The sequence below is a fragment of the Triticum urartu genome, chromosome 2 (genome assembly GCF_003073215.2).
Source record: "Triticum urartu cultivar G1812 chromosome 2, Tu2.1, whole genome shotgun sequence".
NCBI classification, from domain to species: domain Eukaryota; kingdom Viridiplantae; phylum Streptophyta; class Magnoliopsida; order Poales; family Poaceae; genus Triticum; species Triticum urartu.
In genome coordinates, this window is record NC_053023.1 from 276016516 (window position 1) to 276041478 (window position 24963).

General features: G+C 45.7%; 1 protein-coding gene and 1 pseudogene across 1 annotated transcript; one reads left to right on the plus strand and one right to left on the minus strand.

Annotated features, from left to right (window-relative positions):
• Positions 1-21289: 21289 nt before the first annotated feature.
• LOC125537032 lies at positions 21290-22702 on the minus strand (annotated as a pseudogene).
• A 14-nt stretch (positions 22703-22716) lies between these two features.
• Positions 22717-23336, plus strand: LOC125536229. The gene has a single exon (XM_048699412.1). The coding sequence runs from the start codon at positions 23037-23039 to the stop codon at positions 23334-23336; it is 300 nt and encodes a 99-aa protein (XP_048555369.1). The 5' UTR covers positions 22717-23036.
• The last annotated feature ends 1627 nt before the right edge of the window (positions 23337-24963 follow it).

Consider the following 24963-nt stretch of genomic DNA (forward strand, 5'->3'; position numbering starts at 1 on the left):
CTAAAAAGACTCCTAAAATGTTTCGGATGGGTATGAAAAGAATTCTCACAATCGAAAACAATTATGATAGGATGGCATCAAGCTTGAACTACACATATTTGGGAAAATGGGTAAGGATTTAAGAGGAACTACACTTTGGTCTTCAAAATCCGAGAATGACGACGAGAAACCCCACCACGAATTGGTTAGACACTCCAGGAGAATCAAAAGCGAATTTGTTGAGCCAATGATGGAAAGAATTTGAGAGATCTACATATGACTGATGACAATTCATACTTATGTCATACTTTGAAATGAATTTGAGAATAACTCTGGAAAAATTAGAAGAGTCGGGTAAGATCCTGGGAAAAGACATGTGGGTTATGGCCCACTCAAGAGAAACACCGTTGAAATGATTTGAAGAGAGAGATTGCACCGGTTGAATTAAATGGCTTGAATGCGATAACAACCTCGAAATAACTTGAATGGATCGAGAATGGAAACGTGAATCTTCTGAGATATCTTTGGCTCTCCGGAACAATTGAATAGCGAGAGGTGGATGATTAAGAAGTGCACCGGCATGAGAAAACATTTGAAATGCGGAAAGGATATGATCAACACTGAAAGCTTGAATTGCATCCACCGGAGAAGAAAAGAGAACGAAGAATGATATATTGAAGCTCCGTTAGTATCTTACTGAGAACCACCGGATAAGAACATTGAAAGAAAAGAATAAAGAGACTTCACTTCCATAAGATGGATACTTGATTAAGAAATCCATGTCCTTGAATAAAAAGGGGGGGGGGGGGGGAAAACAAAGGCAGCTTGGGCAGATGGAACGAACACTATTGGGAAAACTAAGAGGTGATCTTGCGAATGTTGAAATGATCGGATCCACTTGAAGAGAAACACGCCGGTTGAAAAGGATTGACATGACAATCTCGATTATCACGAAGGATTAGCACTCCCATAGAAATATGAGAACATCACTTCGAAAAGGTATGGAATCCACAATTGACGTTGAAGCAAGTCGAAAATCACAACTCAAAACAAAATAAAGGATTTGGTTTGCAGAATAAACCGGAACAAACATATGATAGACCCCATATCGTATCATGTTTCTGTTGGAAGGATATCCTACGTGATACTTGAATTCCCACTTATAAACTCCCGAAACTTTCTGGTTATGCAATCAGGTGTTGGGGATACAGGGGAAGCATAATATCTCACCCAAACTAACAATCCCTACATCCAGCTGTATCCATCCGTCAACACATAACCAAGAAACCTTAAGAAATCGTGTACCTCAACCTTCTAAAAGCATCCGTTATACGAGTTATGGCAATACTCCCGAACTCCTGCCCCAGTACTGGGTGGTGTCGAGGTTATCTCACCAACAACTGCATAAGAGAGATTTTCGATGTCGGCGAAACTCAAGTATTCCAGAACTGCAACGATAAAATGGTGATGACAAAACCTCGGAGCTAAACTCCCTAGGACACTGCCACAACCCCTAAATGCCAGGAGGCACCAAGAATAATGTTCTCATCAAAAGAATATCAGAACGATCCCAAGATACCCGCGTGATCCTAAAAATATCGTGAAAAAATGAGGAGAGGAATGTCAAAACTTCTACATCAGGAGGCCTCACCAGAGCGACGAAGGGATTGAGGAGTAAAAAGAATCCTACTCTCCGATATATATAATCCTAAGACTCAAAACATTTTGTTCTAGACTCAACAACGTCAGTGATTCAATCAGCCAAGGAGCTCCTATGTCGGGGATGGCTCTGATACCAACTTGTAACACCCACGATGCGGCTATATCTCCCACGTGTCGAGGCACGACTTAGAGGCATAATCGCATGGTGGTTTAGTCGCAAGTGGGGTAATCTTCACACAATCCCATGTACTGAATAAGAAAGGGATAAAGAGTTGGCTTACAATCGCCACTTCACACAAATAACAAGTTAAACAATCATCATACAGAGTACAATCAAGGTCCGACTACGGAACCAAAATAAAAGAAGACAACCCCAATTGCTAGAGCCCCGATCGTCCCAACTGGGCACCACTACTGATCATTCGGAAAAGACACAAAACAACGATCAAGATCTTCATCGAGCTCCCACTTGAGCTCGGTTGCCTCACCTGCACTGGTATGAACCGCACCTGCAACTGTTTGGAAGTATCTATGAGTCACGAGGACTCAGCAATCTCACACCTGCGAGATCAAGACTATTTAAGCTTATGGGTAGGAGAAGGTAGTGAGGTGGAGCTGCAACAAGCACTAACCATATATGGTGGCTAACATACGTAAATAAGAGTGAGAAGAGAAGCAACGCAACGGTCGAAAAGCTAGAAGTGATCAAGAAGTGATCCTGAAGCTACTTACGTTCAAGCATAACACAAGACCGTGTTCACTTCCCGGACTCCGTCGAAAAGAGACCATCACGGCTACACACGCGGTTGATGCATTTTAATTAAGTTAAGTGTCAAGTTCTCTACAACCGGACATTAACAAATTCCCATCTGCCGTATAACCGTGGGCACGGCTCTTGAAAGTTTATACCCTGCAGGGGTGTCCCAGCTTAGCCCATCACAAGCTCTCATGGTCAATAAAGGATATTCCTTCTCCTAGGAAGACCCGATAAGTCTCGGAATCTCGGTTACAAGACATTTCGACAATGGTAAAACAAGACCAGCAAAGCCGCCCGAATACGCCGATAAATCCTGATAGGAGCTGCACATATCTCATTCTCAGGGAACACTGGATGGGCAAGACGTCAGGTTGGCATAGACCCTGGTTGCCCAGGGGGCGCCGGACATCGCCCAGTTCAGACCAACACTTAGAGATGCACTGGCCCGGGGGGGTTAAAAATAAAGATGACCCTCGGGTTGGCCGTCCCAAGGGAAAGGTAATAGGTTGTTAGGCAAATGTAAAACCAAGGTTGGGCCTTGCTGGAGGAGTTTTATTCAAGGCGAACTGGCAAGGGGTTCCCATGACACCCAACCGCGTGAGGAACGCAAAATCAAGGAACATAACACCGGTATGACGGAAACTAGGGCGGCAAGAATGGAACAAAACACCAGGCATAAGGCCGAGCCTTCCACCCTTTACCAAGTATATAGATGAATTAATTAAATAAGAGATATTGTGATATCCCAACATATCAATGTTCCAACATGGAACAAACTTCAACTTCACCTGCAACTAACAATGCTATAAGAGGGGCTAAGCAAAAGCGGTAACATAGCCAAACAACGATTTGCTAGGAAGGTGGGTTAGAGGCTTGACATGGCAATATGGGAGGCATGATATAACAAGTGGTAGGTAGCGCGACATACCGGTAGAGCGAACAACTAGCAAGCAAAGATAGAAGTGATTTCGAGGTTATGGTCATCTTTCCTGAGATCCCGCATGGAAGAAGAACGAGTCTATGAAGAAGACAAACGGACGTAGTCGAACAGATCCTCACAACTCCGGAACGAAACAGAAGCTAACGAGAGAAGCAACCCGGAAAGAACCAAGCAACATAGTAAACAACCATCACATAAACATGGCATGATGCACAACCAAGTATGATGCATGTCCGGTTTAAAGAGGCATGGCATGGCAAAGTGCAACAAACAATACTACAAATTAAGTGGAGCTCGATATGCAACGGAGTTGCCTATTGAAGAAAACACCACATTCAAACATTTAGTTCACTCTCATTTATGTACCCAATAATTTTAAATGTTATTAAACATGGCAAGAGGTGAAGCATAATAAAACTACCTATCTAGGCAAGTTTATATGAGGCCGGAACAATAAGCAACACGTCCGGAAAAATCCTGATGTGCAATTTATGGATTTGGCACTGATCTACCCTAAACCATATTTTAGAGTTGTTAAACATGAAAAGTAATGCCACCACGTTAAACTAGGAATTTTTCTATCCCACTTGCATATAAAGTTTATTTAAAATGGAGCTACAATTAATTAGTTATGAAATAAATAATTTTAGCATGGCATTATGCAAAATATATGCAAACAACAATTTAAACATTTCAAACATACATGAAAGTTGGGTATTATGAAAACTAGATGAAATTCTAAGCATTTTTCATATTTAAAACATTTTAATATGATGCAAAGTTATTTACATGTGAGCAATTTAAAATAATGGCATCCTCCTGTAATTATGCATGCATTGGATAAATGAAAAAAATGCACGGCCTGGAAAAAAACGCTACACGGGCTGAATATGGATCTGGCAAGGGTCGCTCACATTGGGCCAAGCCCAGCTAAGCCTGGAGACATGGCGCAGTGAGAAAGCGATGGGCCTGATGCGTGCTTGTGGCCCGAGAACAGAGAAGGCCGGCTCGAGGCAACGCAGTCAACGGGCAGGGGCACTGCTTGTCCTCCTCTGGAGCAGGGACGAGGCGGCCATGGCAGGCGGGCACCGGGAGGCTCGGGCGATGGCGTTTGACAGGGCTAACGAAGCGGTGAGTTTGCTCGGCGACGGAGGGGTCAAGCTCGATGGAAAACGGCACTCCGGTGAGGTCCAAAAAGTGCGAGGGGAGCTGCTGACGTCGAGGACGAGGGCAGGCAGCGATGCTCGGGCAGCGAGACGCGGGCGTCCTCCTCATTTGCTCAAGGAAGAGGCCGGAACCGACGTTGGCAGCACGCCAGAAGAAGACGACGGCGAGGAGCAGCGGGGATGGGGCTCTGGCGATGGGACCCGAAGGGGAACGCCAACGAATGGAAGGAGTGCCTCGAACCCGGTCGGACCTAGCGGTGGTCGGTGATGTATCTGTAGGACGATGGAGTCGAGCAGGACAGCGACGGCTCGGCTCCTGTCCAGCAACACAACGCGGCGGTCACTCCTGCGAGGCAGTGAGGCAGGGCGTCGGGGCTCCAGGTCCAGTGCTGGGACGAGACAGAGGAACCCGGCGGCGCTGCTGCTTGCGACACGGCGTCCACGACTGCTCCTGCTGCAAGAAGAGAACGAGGGAGAGACGTCGTGAGAGAGAGCTAGGGGAGGAGACAGGTGAAAGAAAAGGGGAAAGGCAAAGGCACGGCCTGCCTGTGGTCTTGCCGGTGGCGAGGTTCGTTGGCGGCGGCGAGATCACAAGGGGGGGAGCGCTCAGGCCGAGGGGGGTTCGGGACTGCGGGGTCCGGCGGGGATGTACGAACAAGAGGCACGGGAGCTCTCGGCTCCATGGAGGTGCTCGAGAGGGAGGGGATTTAAACTAAAACTAAAACTAAAACTAAAACAGAAACTAAAACTAAAATACTCTTCTTCTTATTCTAAACTAAAACTAATCTTCTTCTTCTTCTTCTAAACTAAAATACTCTTCTTCTTCTTCTAAACTAAAACTTATCTAAAATAAACTAAACTAAAATAACCTAAAACTAAAACTAAACTAAAACTAAAACTATAACCGAAACAGAAACTAAACTAAAATAAATTAAAAACTAAACTAAAAAGGGGGGAGAACTCGCCTACAGGGATCGCCGGAGGAGGCGCGGGGCGGCCGGTGGATGGGAGGGCGGCCGCTAGAGGACATGGCGGCCCGGTGGAGGGGGAGGCCGGACGACCGCAGCGGGACGGTGCGGGGACAGCGACGCATGGGAGGGGCGGGGCGACTGGACGGCCGCGGCGCGGCTGGCCAACGTGGAAGGGGCGGCGGGGCGCGGTGGAGGTCAGGGCGCCGCAAGGGAGGGGTGCGGGCCAGCGGGGTGGCCGGCTATGGCGGACGGGGTCAGCGGCGGTGGCGTGGGTGTGGGTCGAGGGTGTCAGGTACAGAGAAAGAAGAGAGAGAGGACGGGGCGGGACGGCTGTTTACGTACCCTCTCTTTGTCGTCCGCCAGCGGACGGTAAACAGTCTTTGCCTCCCGCTGGCGGACGACAAAGAGGTGGGGTCGTTGGGTTGTTACGATTTAGACCTCCACTAGACCCCACGCACCTCTTTGCCGTCCGCCAGCTGACGACAAAGAAACTTTGCCATCGGCTGGCGGACGACAAAGAACTAGCTGAAGGCAAAGGACCTCTTCGTCGTACGCTGTCTCTTCGCCGTCCGCTTCCTCAAAGCGGACGGCAACGGACCTCTTTGCCGTCAGCTGGCAGACGGCAAAGAGGCGGCGGAGGACAAAATGCCAGATTCCAGTAGTGTCTAGATGCATGTTGGATAGCGGTCGATGTGTGGAGTAATAGTAGTAGATGCAGAATCATTTCGGTCTACTTGTCGCGGACGTGATGCCTATATACATGATCATGCCTAGATATTCTCATAACTATGCACTTTTCTATCAATTGCTCGACAGTAATTTGTTCACCCATCGTAGAATTTGCTATCTTCAGAGAAGCCACTAGTGAAACCTATGGCCCCCGGGTCTATCTTCCATCATATTATTTTCTTATCAACTTGCTATTTCTATTTTCCAATCCATACAACAAAAATACCAAAACTATTTATCTTATTATCTCTATCTGATCTCAGTTTCGTAACTGATCGTGAAGGGATTGACAACCCCTTTATCGAGTCGGTTGCGAGGTTCTTGTTTGTATGTGCAGGTACTAGGGGACATGTGTGTTACCTCCTACTCGATTGATACCTTGGTTCTCAAAACTGAGGGAAATACTTACGCTACTGTGCTGCATCACCCTTTCCTTTTCAAGGGAACACCAACGCAAGCTCAAGAGGCAGCAGGCGGTAGGCCAAAATTTTGGAAATGTGGAGGGAAACTTTGTGCGCGGTACCGCTGGGCCATTCACTTTGAACGATTGTGTGCATGGCAAATGATTCTTCTGCTTTACGAGCGTTGGATAAGTTTGATAATTTAAATTTCAGTCTCAAGGCATGGGCACATTCACTGTGAACGCGCGCTGTGCCGTCGGACCATTCACTTTGAATGATTGTGTGCATCGCAAACGATTCTTCTGCTTTACACGCATGGGATGAGTTTAATAATTCAAATTTTGATGGAAATTTCCCCGGGTACGTCATTGCATAATTTAATATCACTTGCTAATTTGGGCACACAAAAGAGCGTACTGCAGACAGAACACACTTACTGAATCGAGGAATTTCAGTAATTACACAGAGCCAGTTGACCTAAACATTGCTCTAACAAAAGACCAGCATTAAAAACAAGGCCTAAGTACGCATAATAAAAAATCCGCCGCCGCACCGGCATATGCATCGCCGGTGTGAGATGAGACGTTGATGACTAGTCCGGGTGACATGCCGCCGTTGGTGGACTCCGCGTCCCCCTGCTGAAGTCAACCGCGTCCTCGTCCTTGTCATCGGCGCCACCGTCAAGGTTGTAGTACTCGTAGTAGTGGTTGCGCCAGAGCTCGCGTTGGACTCCCACTGCCGATTCCTCGATGGACAGACTCTTCTCTACCTCGATCTTGGCCACGCGCAACTCCTCCTCCCGACGCTCCTCGATCTCCACCTCCTCCTGCATCTCCAGCTCCCGCTCGGCGACCTCATGAGGAAGCAGGTGCTCCATGGCCACCGCCGCCTTTTCAGACGTGGGTTGCATGCTGGAGCCCGAGGTGACCTGGAATATCTTGGCGTGTGCATCCTCGATCTTGGCATGGATGGACTTGACCCAGGCTAGGGCGACACCAGCGGCACAGACGGCAGCTTGAGCACTCTCGGTGTTTGCAGCCGCCGTCGCAGGAGCAGCTACAGCCATCTCTACTGCTGTAGCTGCCCTGTCGGCTGCCGCAGACGCCCTCTCGGCGGAAGCATCCGCGCTCAATGCGGGTGCGGCGGCACTCTCGGCGTAGGTGTCCGCGCTCTCGGCGCAGGCGGCCGCACTCGGGGGGGGGGGGGGACGCGGCCATCGTACGGGCCTTCACGAAGTGTTTCCACGGCGTCATCTTTGCAAGAAGGGGTGTGGGAATGGGGATCGGGATTCGTGGATTTGGGGGTTGCCGGCACTAGAGCAGATGAGTCGGCGAAGCTTAAGGAGGGAGACTTAAATAGATCTAGATATTTTCATCGCAAACGGTTCCTAGAAAACAAGTGTGTGTGATGTTGTAGATATTTTTTATTAGCTCTGAAAGACGAATTTGGAATAAAGTGCCAACGGATGGTGTTTTGAATGAACGAGAAATTTTGTGGTACTAATACAACTCTCATGTCAAATTTTGGAAAATTTCAGGGGTCATTTGACCTTCTAAGACATTTAAGTGATTTTCTAGCCTTTTAATGACCGTAATTGAAATTTGAACTACATGTACATCCAACAGCCAACCATAATGGTTTGAAAACTCATATTTCATGTACTTGTGTGCGATTTAATTCCATGTGCAGTAAGTTGGAATGAATTTTCAAACATATTGGTCTAACAGCTATGACACAATTAAGCATGGTGTGACATGGCATTTTAATTCCAAAAAATTGAAAAAAATCAGAAACACATGAAACCTTGGTTGATGTAATGTCATGATACCAAGATGATGTGGTAATTTTTTTTGCATGTTTGACCAAAGTTTGGACTCACACCCCTCACAAACGGGAGCAACTCACTAGAAGGCTCGTGGTACCGAGAGGGAACAATGCATGTTTGATGACGAACGGGAGATAGCTTCCCTTACGGCCTTCAATTTTTTGGCCACATCTAACGTGCACTACTACAACTGTAATGTGAATTTTTTGAAAATTCTAGGGGTCATTTGACCTTTTAAAGACATTAAAGTGATTTTCTAGCCATTAAATGACCGTAATTCAAACTTGAACTACATCTACATGCAATCCGTAACCGAAAAGGTTTGAAAAATCATATTTGTGTACTTGTGTGCGAGTTAATACCATGTCCAGTAGACTAGAAGGAATTTTCAAACATATTTGTATCACGACATGGACACATATGCATGAATATGTATGCATGGAGTGGCATGGCATTTTAATTCCAAAAAAAATCAGAAACACACGAAACCTTGGTTGATGTAATGTCATGCCACCAAGATGATGTGGCAAAGAAATTGGCATGTTTGACGAAAGTTTGGACACACACCCCTCACAAACTGGAGCAACTTGCTAGAAGGTTCGTCGTTCCGAGAGGGAACAATGCATGTTTGATGACGAACGGGAGATAGCTTCCTCTTACGGCTTTCATATTTTTCTACGTCTAACATGCACTACTACAACTGTAATGTGAAGTTTTGGAAAATTCTAGGGGTCATTTGACCTTTTAAAGACATTTAAGTGATGTTCTAACCATTTAATGACCGTAATTCAAATTTGAACTACATGTACATGCAACGCCTAACCGAAATGTTTTGAAAAATTATATATGTGTACTTGTGTGCGAGTTAATTCCATGTGCAGTAAATTAGAAGGAATTTTCAAACATATTGGTCTCACGACATGGACACATGCCTACGTATGCATGGAGTGACATGGCATTTTGATTCAAAAAATAGAAAAATGATGAGAAACACATGAAACCTTGGTCGATGTAATGTCATCCCACCAAGATGATGTGGTAAAGAAATTGGCATGTTGGACGAACGTTTGGACACGCACCCCTCACAAACTGGAGCAACACGCTAGAAGGTTCGTGGTTCCGAGAGGGAACAATGCATGTTTGATGACGAACGGGAGATAGCTTCCTTTTACGGCCTTCAAATTTTTTCCTACGTTTAACATGCACTAGTACAATTGTCATGTGAAAATTTGGTAACTTTTAGGGTCATTTGACCTTTTAAAGACATTTAAGTGATTTTCTAACCATTTGATGACCATAATTCAAATTTCAACTACATCTACATGCAACACCTAACCATAACGGTTTGAAAAATCATATTTTTGTGTACTTATGTGCGAGTTAATTCCATGTGCAATAAATTCGAAGAAATTTTCAAACATATTGGTGTCAAGGCATGGGCACATGCATGGAGTGCATGCCATGGGATTTTAATTCCAAAAAATTAAAAAATGATCAGAAAAACATGAAACCTTGCTTGATTTAATGTCATGCCACCAAGATGATGTGGTAAAGAAATTGGCATGTTTGACGAAAGTTCGGACACACACCCCTCACAAACTGGAGCAACTCGCTAGAAGGTTCGTGGTTCCGAGAGGGAACAATGCAAGTCTGATGACGACCAGGAGATAGCTTCCTCTTACGGGCTTCAAATTTTTTCAACATCTAACATGCACTACTACAACTGTAATGTGAAATCTTGGAAAATTCTAGGGGTCATTTGACCTTCCAAAGACATTTAAGTGATTTTATAACCATTTAATGACCGTAATTCAAATTTGAACTCCATCTACATGCAACACCTAACCAAAATGGTTTGAAAAATCATATCTGTGTACTTGTGTGCGAGTTAATTCCATGTGCAGTAAATTAGAAGGAATTTTCAAACATATTGGTCTCACAACACGGACACATGCATACGCATGCATGGAGTGACATGGCATTTTAATTCAAAAAATAGAAAAATGATCAGAAACACATGAAACCTTGGTTGATGTCATGTCATGCCACCAACATGATGTGGTAAATCCATTGGCATGTTTGACGAACGATTGGACACACACCCCTCACAAACCGGAGCAACTCGCTAGAAGGTTCGTGGTTCCGAGAGGGAACAATGCATGTTTGATGACGAACGGTACATAGCTTCATCTTACGGACTTCAAATTTTTTTCCTACGTTTAAAATGCACTAATACAATTGTCATTTGAAATTTTGGTAAATTTCAGGGGTCATTTGACCTTCTAAAGACATTTAAGTGATTTTCTAACCACTTAATGACCGTAATTCAAATTTGAACTACATCTACATGCAACGCCTAACCAAATGGTTTGAAAAATCATAATTTTGTGTACTTTTGTGCGAGTTAATTCCATGTGCAGTAAATTCGAATGAATTTTCAAACATATTTGTGTCAAGGCCTGGGCACATGCATGGGGTGCATGCCATGGCATTTTAATTCCAAAAAATTAAAAAATGATCAGAAAAACATGAAACCTTGCTTGATTTAATGTCATGCCACCAAGATGGTGTGGTAAAAAAATTGGCCTGTTTGACGAAAGTTTGGACACAGACCCCTCACAAACCGAAGCAACTCACTAGAAGGTTCGTGGTTCCGAGAGGGAACGATGCATGTTTGTTGACGGATGGGGGATAGGATCCTCTTACGGCCTTCTAATTTTTTTCCTACGTTTAACGTGCACTAATACAACTGTCATGCGAAAATTTGGAAATTTTCAGGGGTCATTTGACCTTTTAAAGACATTTAAGTGATTTTCTAACCATTTAATGACCGTAATTCAAATTTGAACTATATCTACATGCAACGCTTAACCTAAACAGTTTGAAAAATCATATTTTTGTGTACTTGTGTGCAAGTTAAAAAATCATTAGATGATGTAAATATCTGGTGTTCAAAAAAGAAAATGTAAAGATCTGGCAAGACAACCGGCCCCCACACGATTGGCAGTCTATCTCGCGGCTCGAGGTTTGGTAGGTGAATGGCGGGGATCATTAATCAGACATGGTTCTGCATTGGAAACTGTCAGCTATTATGTTCACACACGGATTTTGGCTATTATGTTCTCACACGGATTTTGCTACGGGAATTGTGTGTAATTCAAACTAAAGTACTCATAAATTCCGGCGACCGGAATTTGTACTATCCCCATCGATCTATATTCCGGCTGCCAATAAATACTATCTTGCTCACGTCGTCCCGCATGCATTCTCATCTACATCCTCCCCTCACTCGCCCTCTCTCTCTCTCCAATCTCTGCCATGGCTTCGCTGGTCTGCCCACGCGCCGAGGAGGAGTCGCCGCACCCCGATGACGCTCACTCGATTAGCAGTGATGAGGACCCCTACGTGTCGCCTGACGAGGTTGCGCCGGACCCCCAAACTTTGGATTGGTTTTGGTGCCAGTAAAATCTTTGTCTGTGGAAGTCACTGCCGCCAGCTGAGAAAGCCAGGCAAGTGGCGTTCAAGAAGCAGGTGGCGGAGGAGGAAGCCAGGTACCAGGTGGACTGTGAAGCCCATGATGCCGCCTGGAAAAAGGAGGCGGCGGAGCTTTGGGCACGGGCGCGTCGTCATGCCGAGGGTGTACGAAGACGGGTACTTCGCGAGGAAGGTCATAGACGCTGGGCGCCTCGTCGCTGCGTGGAGGTGGGCCGATAAGCTCTAGCGTGCCACCGATGAGGAGCTCTGGTGGGCGCCCAATGAAATGGCAAGATCACTCGCGCGCGTCCGCCAACAAGAGGCAGATCGGTATGTCAAGCGCTGCGAGGCGGGGGAGTCAGAGTACTGCCTCCGCACAAGGAAGACGCTGCGCACCAGGGAGCTGGTGGCGAGGGGCTGCCGGAATACTGGCCCAGGAGGGATTATTAGTTTTAGTATTGTTCGTTTTCAATTTTATGCATTGTACCTAGTAGTTAAGTATCCTCACGTATATGTGATGATATTTTATATATATATATATATATATTTGGTGATGATCATCACCAAATACATATATATATATATATATATTATGAATTCCATTTTCTATTTGTTTTTGTATACTAATTTGAATATAGCTGTTATCATCCACACATACATAATGGAAAGCGTATATATGGACATTGAAATAGAACATATAAGAATGGAAAACAGAGTACACACATTGAAATAGAGCAATAAATAGAGCAATACTATGATTATTGTGAATACAAAGCTATCCACGTCGAAACAAATTTTCATAATAAAACGCGTCCATGAGAGCATGACCTGCAACCCTTGCCTAGGGTAGCTCTTGGCTCTGCCTGAACACATGCAGGCGTTCGTCCAAGCGGTCGACACGTGCACGGTACATCTGGAGCATGATCTCGAGCTCCAAGTTGGCTATTTCATCGGAGATCACCAGCTCGAGGATGCGATGGCCATGTTCCTCTACTGCACCCAGGTGGACATCTGGGCCAAGGAGGCGGTCGATCCTACGGACTAGCGCATTGGCATCCAGCGGGCCGCGGACAAGGCGAACTGCACCCATGCAAACTGCGCGGCGGGCGTTCGATGCAAGTACGGCGTGGCCGGCATCTGGTGCAAGTACAACACTGAGGGCCTCTGCCCACTCCTGGTGAGGAACGGGGGTACTGACAGGACGTGTACCCAGCTGCGACACCGTGTCGACAGCAGGCAAGCGCTGATGGGCCCGCTCTTGCTGTTGCTACCTCTTTTAGCACTGTGTTGGTTTTCCCCGAAGAGGAAGGGATGATGCAGCAAAGTAGTGTAAGTATTTCCCTTAGTTTTTGAGAACCAAGGTATCAATCCAGTAGGAGGCTATGCGCGAGTCCCTCGCACCTGCACAAAATAAAAAATCCTCGCAACAAATGCAAATAGGGGTTGTCAATCCCTATATGACCACTTACGAGAGTGAGATCTGATAGATATGATAAGATAATATTTTTTGGTATTTTTATGATAAAGATTCAAAGTAAAATAAAGGCAAAGTAAATAACTAAGTAGTAGGAGATCAATATGATAAAGATAGACCCGGGGACCATAGGTTTCACTAGTGGCTTCTCTTGAGAGCATAAGTATTCTATGGTGGGTGAACAAATTACTGTTGAGCAATTGACAGAATTGAGCATAGTTATGAGAATATCTAGGTATGATCATGTATATAGGCATCACGTCCGAGACAAGTAGACCGACTCCTGCCTGCATCTACTACTATTACTCCACTCATCGACCGCTATCCAGCATGCATCTAGAGTATTAAGTTAAAAACAGAGTAACGCCTTAAGCAAGATGACATGATGTAGAGGGATAGACTCATGCAATATGAAGAAAACCCCATCTTGTTATCCTCGATGGCAACAATACAATACGTGCCTTGCTGCCCTTACTGTCACTGGGAAAGGACACCGCAAGATTGAACCCAAAGCTAAGCACTTCTCCCATTGCAAGAAAGATCAATCTAGTAGGCCAAACCAAACTGATAATTCGAAGAGACTTGCAAAGATAACCAATCATACATAAAATAATTCAGAGAAGATTCAAATATTATTCATAGATAGACTTGATCATAAACCCACAATTCATCGATCTCAACAAACACACCGCAAAAAGAAGATTACATCGAATAGATCTCCACAAGAGAGGGGTAGAACATTGTATTGAGATCCAAAAAGAGAGAAGAAGCCATCTAGCTACTAACTATGGACCCATAGGTCTGAGGTAAACTACTAACACTTCATCGAAAGGGCTATGGTGTTGATGTAGAAGCCCTCTGTGATCGATGCCCCCTCCGGCGGAGCTCCGGAACAGGCCCCAACATGGGATCTCGTGGATACAGAAAGTTACGGCAGTAGAATTAGGGTTTTGGCTCCGTATCTGATCGTTTGGGGGTACGTGAGTATATATAGGAGGAAGAAGTACGTCGGTGGAGCAACAGGGGGCCCACGAGGGTGGAGGGCGCGCCTGGGTGCGGGGGGGGGGGGGTAGGCGTGCTCCCTACCTCATGGCCTCCTGTTACGTGTCTTGGCGTAGGGTCCAAGTCTCCTGAGTTGTATTCGATGAGAAAATCACGTTCCCGAAGGTTTCATTCCGTTTGGACTCCGCTTGATATTCCTTTTCTTCGAAACCCTAAAATAGGCAAAAACATCAATTCTGGGATGGGCCTCCGGTTAATAGGTTAGTCCCAAAAATAATATAAAAGTGGATAATAAAGTCCAATAATGTCCAAAACAGTAGATAATATAGCATGGAGCAATCAAAAATTATAGATACGTTGGAGGCGTATCAAGCATCCCCAAGCTTAATTCCTGCTTGTCCTCGAGTAGGTAAATGATAAAAACAGAATTTTTGATGCGGAGTGCTACTTGGCATAGTTTTAATGTAATTCTTCTTAATTGTGGTATGAACATTCAGATCCGAAAGTTTCAAGACAAAAGTTCATATTGACATAAAAATGATAATATTTCAAGCATACTAACAAAGCAATTATGTCTTCTCAAAATAACATAGCTAAAGAACGTTATCCCTATAAAATCATATAGTCTGGCTATGCTCTATCTTCACCACACAAAATATTTAAATCATGCACAACCCCGATGACAAGCCAAGCAATTGTTTCATACTTTTGACATTCTCAAAACTTTTTCAATCTTCACGCAATACATGAGTGTGAGAGGCAGTTAAGGTTGTTGTACACGACCTCAGTTGAGCATTCAGTTAGAGGCGGTGATCGCAGGTTCGCCGGAGGAGAGGGTGTTGCGAGCAAGATTGCACAAACAAAGCCCTCCTGCCCGCAGCCCTATTCTAGAAATTAGGCTGGCTACGTTACTTATAACCGCAGAACGTGCAATGAATCCCCAACGACAAACGAACAAGGGGAGGGGCATTTTCGGGGAGTAGCCCCCTTCAGAAGAAACTTCCTGGCACATACATTAAGGGAGCCATCGAAAGGTGACTGAAACACCTGAAACGGGGACTACCCGAGCTAATGATAGAGGCAAGAACACTTTCCGGCCAAGTCCCATTAATTGATCATAACGATATCGTGGAAATGCTGCACGGACCCATATATATAGAAACAGAAAAAGAAGAACCTTGATACTAAACCAGATCGAACAAGGGATCTTCTTGGAAATGGGAAGATCTAGGATAGGCAGCCAACCTCCTGGAAAGAGCGATGTGGCATAGACCGGGTGAGTAGGGATGCAGCTCCGTGGACCGCTCGTCGGGCCTGATAGGTGGTGGTATCACACCCTTCTCAAAGGAACCGTACGTGAGACTCTCGCCTCATACGGCTCCATCCTGGAATCTGGACCCCCCTTTTCCTTTGACCAACGGGTCCTCGAACCCATGGGGGTTATGAATCATTCATTCATTGATTGATTCAAGGTAGCTTTAGCCATTGTGGGTAGAAGCTAGTCGCCAGAAGCGAAGCAGCGATCTTCCGGGCCAGAAAGGTTCTATTTTTCTGATGCGTAAGCTACCGCAAAATGAATGAAGGAAAAAGCCCAGGATTAGAAAAACTAAAGAGGCATGGAGGGCCGACTACAAGACTACGACTACAATACAAGCCATGAGCGATAGCGAAGCCTTAGCCTTTTTTTTTTTTTTTCGAAAGCCCCACAACTAGCTATCTTATAGCAGATAAGGCAAGCCTACTCAACTAATCTCATGTAAACGCCTGTTCGCTAAAATCCAAATAGAAAAAGACAACTACTTATTAAACATGTAGTTGAGTGCTCCGTCTTGTTCAGATCTTGACCGAGTCCGAGCTTCCCAAGCTCTATGTGTTTTGGGAACTCAGCAAGGGTCTTACCACCTTCTTGATTGACTATATTTGAGTCTTTGGGGTACTTTAGGATTATATTCCGTGCCGAAGATTTGTGCTTGTGGGCTAGGGTGAATATAGCGGACCAGCGGATCTGTAGTTGACAATCGTTCGGACTTGGTAAAGGTTGTCGCAGCACCTGTAGTAGGACAGAGGAACTTATCGCGATGCCCGCGGACCAATTTACTATGTCTCTGTCGCTGACGTTGGTCAAAAAGGCCACGTGGATTGGCCTGGGTCTTCTTCGGCTAATGAGACCTCGATCCCGAAGCCTTCGGAGTATCTTTTTGATTGGCGCCTCTATCTGTATGGGGAATTCGCTGCTGAAAGATCCCGCCTAGTGTCCCCTTCCTTCCCCCGCCACCTTCCGACCAAAGGGATTATACAATTTCTTCTTCAGGACACTCATGCCCGATCGTGAGACTGCCTGTTGAACGCCTGATGGCACCTTGCTCTGACCTGAGCTATGCAACAATGAGATCCCCCTCGATCTTTGCCGGATGTGCTTGATGGTCCCCCATAATACGCTAACTTGGGGACTTTTTAGTCCATCTTTTCCAAGAGTCTCCGCTACTTGAACCGCGTCCAGTAGATGACCTCTTCCGCTCATCCCCTTTGTCAGCTCTTTGATAGGGATACTATAACCTAGGTCCCTAAACTTGGAATGGATGGCGGAGCGTAGGTGGCAGGCAGTTATATGGATACGGTGCTTTACCCGTAGACGCTTCTCCAGCTCTCGCAAGAATTGTATGGGAGTCGTCCTCGGGGGGACTTCCCGAATGACCGTACCGGGGAATTCTACCGTACTCCGTGCAGCTATGGTTGTTGATCCTGCGGAGCCTACCCAAAGGTTCAGACCGGATTGTAGGAAGTGGGTGATACGTTTTTGTATTTCTATGAGAAGAAATACGGCACCCACGATTCCCAGTAGTAAGTCATCGGCATATCGCGCGTACCAAATCCTTATTAATAAGGAATGGCTTTTAAAGGGGGCCAGCTTACGGGCCAGGCCTCTCTCTGACCTGATAACTAGTATCGCCTCCCCGCCCAGCTCTATCAGCAGGCCCCTTCTTTTGCAATACTTAAGAAGGTCTCTCATGGCCAAATTCTTATTAAAGCCTTCTCTACCATTGAATTCGGCCTTCGGGGTCAACCCAGCGGCTTCTATGAGGAAGGCGGCGCAAAGGAGGCTCGAGGGCTTGTTAAGGAAGGCGGCTAGGGCCGCTGAAGGGGGGAAAACGAAAGGCGTTTTCTGGTCTCCCCTTCGCCTGGGGGTGCTTGTGGGGGGGGTGTGCCACGACGAAACAAGGGAATGAAAGGTCGCTTTGCGTTGGATGCTCTTTACCCTCCCCACTATGAGGGCTCTGTTGTCTTGGGGAGCGTTGAAGCTTGCTTCTTTTCCATACTTTTCTTGGTCATCAATACGACGACCTATTCTTAATAGAACCGATCTTATTTTCACTACAAGAGGAATTTCGTGCTTCTGCCGGATCCTCCCTATCTCCTGATCGAGCTTGTGTAGGTAGATATTGCCTGGTAGGGCCGATATTAGTACACTGTTTGGGATGGAGTCAGGGCCCTTCTCACCCCCTACGAGTCGTCCGGCGGAAAACTTTTTCTGAGTGGGGTAAAAGAACTTGGAATCGTCGATCTCTTCCTTCAAGATTGAGATGAATCGATGTCGGTCGATGGTGTGAAAACACTTCCTGATGTCGAATTCCAAAAACCAACAAGAGGTTCCCCACTCTTCTTGATCCGTCTGAGGGCCGAGTGGCAGCCTCCACCGAGCGGAAGTGCGATGTGTCTGGAAACTCAGGATCGTAAATGGATTCGGGTACCATTCTGATCGCCTCTTTCATGATCTTTTCTATGGGTAGAACTACTGTGAGCGGTCTAAACTTCGACCCTTCTTTCTTTCTTCATTTAAAAAAGGGGGAGCAAAGCCTATTTTTTGCTCCCTCAATTGATAGATTCAGGGCCCCTCCTGCCGGCCCGAACGAAAGTCTCTTTAAGGAAGTAGTCCCATCACTCTCGGGCCCGGCACCAACCAAGAGGAGGCGGGGCTCTCTCCAATCATTTCGAAGAGCCGAGATCTCGTAAAGGAAAAATTAGCTAGCTCAGCAGGTTTGGACCCGGGTGAATCAGTTCAGTGAAGGAAGGGAGCCTAAACTTAAGGCTTTTCCAAGCCTTGCCGATAGGCGCCTCATGGCTCGCTCAGTTCGCTTGCGGTGTTCTTAGATCGGTAGATCTGGAAAGAGTCTCGCTCATAAAGGAAGAGTGGCGCGCTAGCGCGGCTCGCTTCGCTTTTCGACGCGGAGCTCGCTGCTGTCTTTTTAGCTTCAAAACTACAGGGCGTGCGTTAGCACTACGGCTTTTCAGCCTCCCTTTGCTGGTTCCGAACTATCACTGATCCCAGAGATCAACCTTCAAACCTTTTTCTTTGAATCTCAGGAAGGCTTTCTCGGGGAGAAAGCTGGTTGGGGAACTGCTAAACGACCTAAAAGAAAAAGAGGAGACTGACTCTGACCTTTCAAAGCCCTATCTCATCTGGTTGATAGTAGAAGGTACGTACGATGATACCATGGACATAAACGAGGTCGAGCATATCTTTAATGATTTCAAACTAAAGCGTACCTAAAGCCTGCCCTGGATATGAAAAAGGGATTTGAGCCAGAAGAAGATGAGGATCTATCACCAGATGAGGAAATGGAAACAACTAAGTATTAGTTAGGTTTAGGTTCAGGAAATGGAAATGGTAACAGCGGCCCAAAAATGGTAAGGTTTTCTTTTCAAAGAAAAAGGAACGCAAAAGTTTTGCGAAATCCTTATCTTTCGGCTTTTTAAAGAAGATAGGCCATTACAAAAACAAGGTATAACAGTCGACTTTCCTATCAGGATTTTACAACCTGAATACCAAGGGACCACTATTAGAAGAGAGCATAATAAGTAAATGCCGACGCCATCTTTGACTTTTTGGATGGTCGGCGGCGCCATAAACTCGATAACCAGCACCGCGGAGTCAAGAAATTCAACTAAATAGAATCCTAAAACAATCTTATTCGAGCACACACGGGACCCACAGCAATGAAATTCACACAAGCGGCAATCATCCGAGCAGAGAATGGAGAAGGAAAATATACTTGAAATTGTTTTTTTCGAATGAGAAAACCTTTGGCAAACTCCTTGCAAATCTGTTTTTGCCGGGCACAATAGACATATCTGCTCAGTCACAACATAAGGAACCCCCAATGTTCCTCAAAGCCTACCCGGCCTACAGCTTTAGTTGAATGATCTGATCCCGAAGCAAGCTTTCTACTTAAATTGCTATGACTGGCCAACTAATGATAGGACTACCTATCTTGATGCTTTGAATCTGTATTCAGAGCTTTTTTCCAACTACCGGGACTACTAATTTCAAGTACAAAGCTCTCCTATGAATATGCTACTGCTCTTACTTTCTACCTGAATCCGAGCATTGAAGCAAGCTCTTTATCGCGCCATAACCGAGTCTCTCCTTGCAGCTCTGACCAATCCACCCGTCATTTCAAATAACTGCTCCTTACTCTTTGATTGTATGTCCATTTTTGCTTGATGTCTGGCTCACCGGATCTGGTACATGAAAAAGCCATTCCTTTTCGCTTTCCTTCAACCACTCAGTATACTTTTTTACTGGAAGAGTCAAGCGAAAGCAATTAGTTTAGAAGGAAGAGGGGGCTTATGTCCTCATTTCACTCCTTTTGCTCCTGCGAGACACGACTCAACTAACTGCGAGACACGACTCAACTAATTTTTACAATTGACAGGGTAGCCCGGAGGTCAGATGAAGGGTCTTCCCCATAAAGATAGATTAGTACTTGGAAGGTTCAGATGAAGGAAGGGCTGAAACAAGGCAAAAACTATTCAATGGGGTAAATAAATATGAGCAATCCGTGAGAATAGCAAACCCCTATCTCTTAAAAAGAAGAAGATAGATAGGTCCACGAGTTGAGACAGAGAAGTTCTAACTAATCAAGTAGGAGTTTACCCACGAGAGTCAGAGGCTGCATCATCAAAGGGGTATAGAAATAATTCAGAAGCACTATGGCCTGAAGCGAAGGGCAGGAACGAACGGAATCAATGTGTTCCAATTTATCCGGAGTAAGGACAGCAGCTGAGAAGGGACAAAAAAATAGCGTAGACAAAAGGTAGGACCAGATCATGCGAAGAGCTCTTCGCCCTATTGATTAGGAATCTCGATCAGAAACCACCAGGCCATGTCTCCCGATAAAAGATGATCCCCACAATGGATGTCAGGCCTTGGCTTTATAAAATCTGATTGGATCCGCACTAGAGGATAAGAATACAGATAGGCTGACTAAGAAGATCTTCAAATTGTCTTACCTGAAAAGATGAGTTATTCAAAGGAATACCTGAAGAATAGAATAGAATAGAATAAACACATGGCACAGCTGGGTGCTAGAATAGTAGTTGATAGAAGTTCTAGTCACTTAAAAAAAAAATAACCACTGCTTAACTTAATTAGATCGTAGAAGATAAGCAAGCGGGTTCGGGCAGTTAGTCCTATTTGAAGGTAAGAAGTTCGGGTAGTAAGGGCTAGGTTTATATAGGGGCTATATTTTTGAGAAACATATGGTCTTGCTCATTTCTCATCAAGGAATGGAGATTGGGTTGGTGTTTGGAAGGGGGATTCAGTAAACTGACCTTGGCCAGCAAGCAGAAAAAGGACTGACGTCTTGGGGCGCGCTAGCGCGCGTACTCTTCTTCTGCGAGACTCCATCCAAATCCACCACTTACTTGTTGGTTGGTGTTCCATTCTGTTATCTTAGACTATGCTGCCTTCTTCAATTCCATTCTTCGTCTCCCTAGTCGAAGTCTTCTTGCTGGCCCAACCCAACATGCATTTTAGAGTGCCGTGCCAGGGCGATAGGCGCTCCGCCAGTCACGCATGATCGCCAGAGCCTTTCTTGGCTATGTAAATATAGGGCCAGAATAAGTGCAAGATCCTCAACAAAATGGATTAAGGTGGGCTTCGGATTTTTCATAATTTTTTTCTATCTTTTCATCAAGTTCTTGTTTGATCTGCCGCTATTATCACAATATCCCTCCTTTTAGGGTTAATGCTATCAATGGTGAATCGATCATTCGCTATCCTTTTTTTTAGAAGAGCTTTTTTGAATGGAAGAAAAGTAATGAAACCCGCGATGGCTACTGAATAACCTCCTTTGATTTTTTTTATAATAAACCCTTTTACCTTTTTCTTCGTTCGCCAAATCTTCTTCAGTTCTATCCAAGCTCGGTTTTGTCTGAATCTTTGTGGAAGAAGAAGCGGTTCGCCAGCCGCTACATCCAGGGATCCCACAAAATCATTAAACCTGGCGGCTGCTCGCTCTTTGATCAGTGATTCACCGGCCACTAGATCGATGAAGAATCTCTCAAAAATCCGCTTTTTGATCAGTGATTCACCAGCCACTACATTCTTGGATCCCACCTTATTCTCAAACCTGGTGGCTCGCTTGATTGGCAGTCCTGTAAGCTCATCTTGCATACAAATTTTTGGGGTACCAGGGCCTGCATCCACCAAGAACATTTCTTCCCTTAAGCGTAAGCGTAAAACTGAAGATTGTGAGGCGTTTCCACTACATAATAAGAAACTAGAATTAGATCTTGGAAATGATCGACTCCAATAGATGCTCATCATAAGCTTTTTTTTCCTCCTATTCCTATTGATCAGAAGTATCCAGCAGCGCCACGCCAGAGTGACTTCCGAAGCGCTACGGACGGGACGAAATCCGGCAGCCAGTTGCTGGCTCTGAATAACCAGCCCAGCAAGAAGCTAAATTCTTCCATAACATAACATAACGGGGCGGGGTTGTGTGCAAGCCGAGTGACGTAGGTGCACAAGAGTACTTCGCGCCACAACCATCTCTTTTTTATAGGTTCTACGGACCGATGCCTCCTGCTTCATCTGGTAAAAAAGAGTCATAGATATGCCTGTAATTAGAAGGAAGAACCGCCATAAAAATCTTCCTCATGTATCGTCTGTAGCGGAACTATGAACGGGAGCTAGCAATCTGGACCGTATTGAAAAGGTTCCTAAGACACAGCATGGAAGAGTCAAAATATTCAGAAGCGATGCCCAAGAATGAAGAAGGGGTAGAATTACTGAATTAATACGAGTTGTGGCTAATACCCGAGGCATAAAAGATGCATTTTCTACGGGATCCCGAAACCACCAGCCACCCCGACCTAATTCATGATGAGCCCACCAACTTCCTGGCGAGATGCCTACGGTTAAAAACAACCGACATGTCAAGATCCAAATTTGAATTGGTTCCTGGTCCTGGTCAGAGACCATCATGTTCGCGCCGGCGGTCCAACAAAGAGGTGAAGTAGTGGTGTCTTTCTTTCCATTACGAACGCACGCTTCGCCTGCTCCCTCCCCGTGTCCATTAGCGCTCCTGTCCAGAGCGAAGAGAAGGCGAAAAAGCGCCGCCGAAGCAGCATGAGCAGGCTTCTATTGCTACGCAACAATAGAGCAGGCGCGCCGCCCACAAAATGTTTGAATGATCGGGTAAAGAGCGAGCTTCTTATATGGGATCCGACGCATCCAGCAGAGCGAAGCAGCGTTCCATTCTTTTCGGCGGCATCCTTCCGCATTGGCGGCGAGTGGAGTGCCACAATCCCATTCATCATTTTTGATCTACATAACCCAAAGCCCATAGCACTGGCGACATCTCCGGCATAAATGCAAGGAGGATGTATAGCTGATATAGGATCTTGTGGAACTGGATTTGATTCTGCAAGCGGTTCGGTACGAACGAAGAAATTTCGAACAAAAGGATCGGAACTCGCTGATAGGAAAGGAGAGAAAAACAAAGCAATGCCAAGAGCTCCGTCAATCTGCTGTTCATCGATAGACGAAGCTCTCTCTTTTTTATCTCGTGCCAGATGTAACAAAAGATTAGCCCTTTTTAATGCGCCGCTTGACCCTGTTTTGAAAATGAGCTTTGCTCTTCTGGGCGCTGGGCGCTCCCGTGGTTCATGAGAAAGAAAAAGGGCGCTCCCCGGCAACGCGATGGACGATGCTGTGATGCGCGTCATCGCCAGGGTTGAGAAGACCTTTGGCGCATGGCGCTTGAGCGTCGCGGATCAAGATAGGCATGTCAGCGCCGACAGGCTACAGCTCGCCGCACAACATGATCGATGGCACGCCGCAGAGCAAGCTAGGCACGTCAGCACCAAGAGGCTGCGGCTCGCCGCACGGCGAGACTGTTGTAGCGCCGCAAAGTGAGAGGCGCGGCGCGCCGCACAGCTGATACGGGGGTGATGATAGAGGCGCCGCTTTGGTGGGTTGGCATGCTTGGAAAAGGTGGATGTGCTACAGGCTGTGCTTGTCGACTCCGTGCGTCGCGTGCCCCTTATGCACAATATAGCAGGGTGGCGGGAAACAGGTGATGAAATGGCGGGAAACGGTGGTGTATTCATAAAACGCCATCAATTAATGGAAACTTAGCGGGCTAGCACAAGAAGTAGATGATGATCAGATGAACATGGACCACACTAGGGATCACGTCGGTGATGAATTCATCAATCCCAAACGGTTGAATACTAGCAAGCGTTTGCCCACAACACACACGGCCTATTGCATCACAAATAGGTCGGATGGATCAACTGTATGCCACGTATTCGGATGACCGTCCATCCCACAATGGCCAATAGATGTTGTGTAGACAGAGCATATCACATATGTCTTATTAGAAGCAATCGTCTGCGTTATTATCAGTCTTCGCACACATTTCTGATTACAGACCTATTTGCCGCGTATCACACACATCTTGTTATATTGAATCGTTTCTGTTCTCTTGCCTAATCACAAACAGTTCATCCGAATGAACCATATGTTGTACATCGCACACACCTTGATCGGGCTGTCCGTTTCTTTTGTGTTGACGAATCACAAACAGTTCATCCGAGTGAACTGTATCCTGTACATCGCACACACCTTCATCTGGCTGCCCGTTTCTTTTATTCCTCCTCATCGCAAACAGTTAATTGAACTGAACCGTATGCCCTTCATCGCACATGCAACTAAAACCTGAACCATGTTTGATGCATCCATCATCGCAAACGTTTTATACATTTCTGACGGTTTTCCTACACCACAGTTTGCGATCATTGCATCGCACACAGTTTCTCGAAGGGTCTCTGATCGTAGTGTCACGTTAGCAGCATCCTATAGTAGTGTATGATCATTTAGTTTATTGCTATTGCTTTCTTCATAACTTACACATGTTCCTATGACTATGAGATTATGCAACTCCCGAATACTGGAGAACACTTAATGTGCTGTCAAACGTCACAATGTAACTGGGTGATTATAAAGATGCTCTATAGGTGTCTCCGATGGTGTTTGTTGAGTTGGCATAGAATTAGATTAAGATTTGTCACTCTGACGGTCGGAGAGGTATCTCTGGGCCCTCTCGCTAATGCACATCACTATAAGCCTTGCAAGCAATGTGACTAATGAGTTAGTTGCGGGATGATGCATTACGAAACGAGTAAAGAGACTTGCCTGTAACAAGATTGAACTAGGTATTGAGATACCGACGATTGAATCTCGGGCATGTAACATACCGATGACAAAGGGAACAACGTATGTTGTTATGCGGTTT

Bases quoted from the DNA above. Each gene is read 5' to 3' on its own strand.
- LOC125536229 (XM_048699412.1), top strand. From the start codon at position 23,037: ATGCAAGGAGGATGTATAGCTGATATAGGATCTTGTGGAACTGGATTT.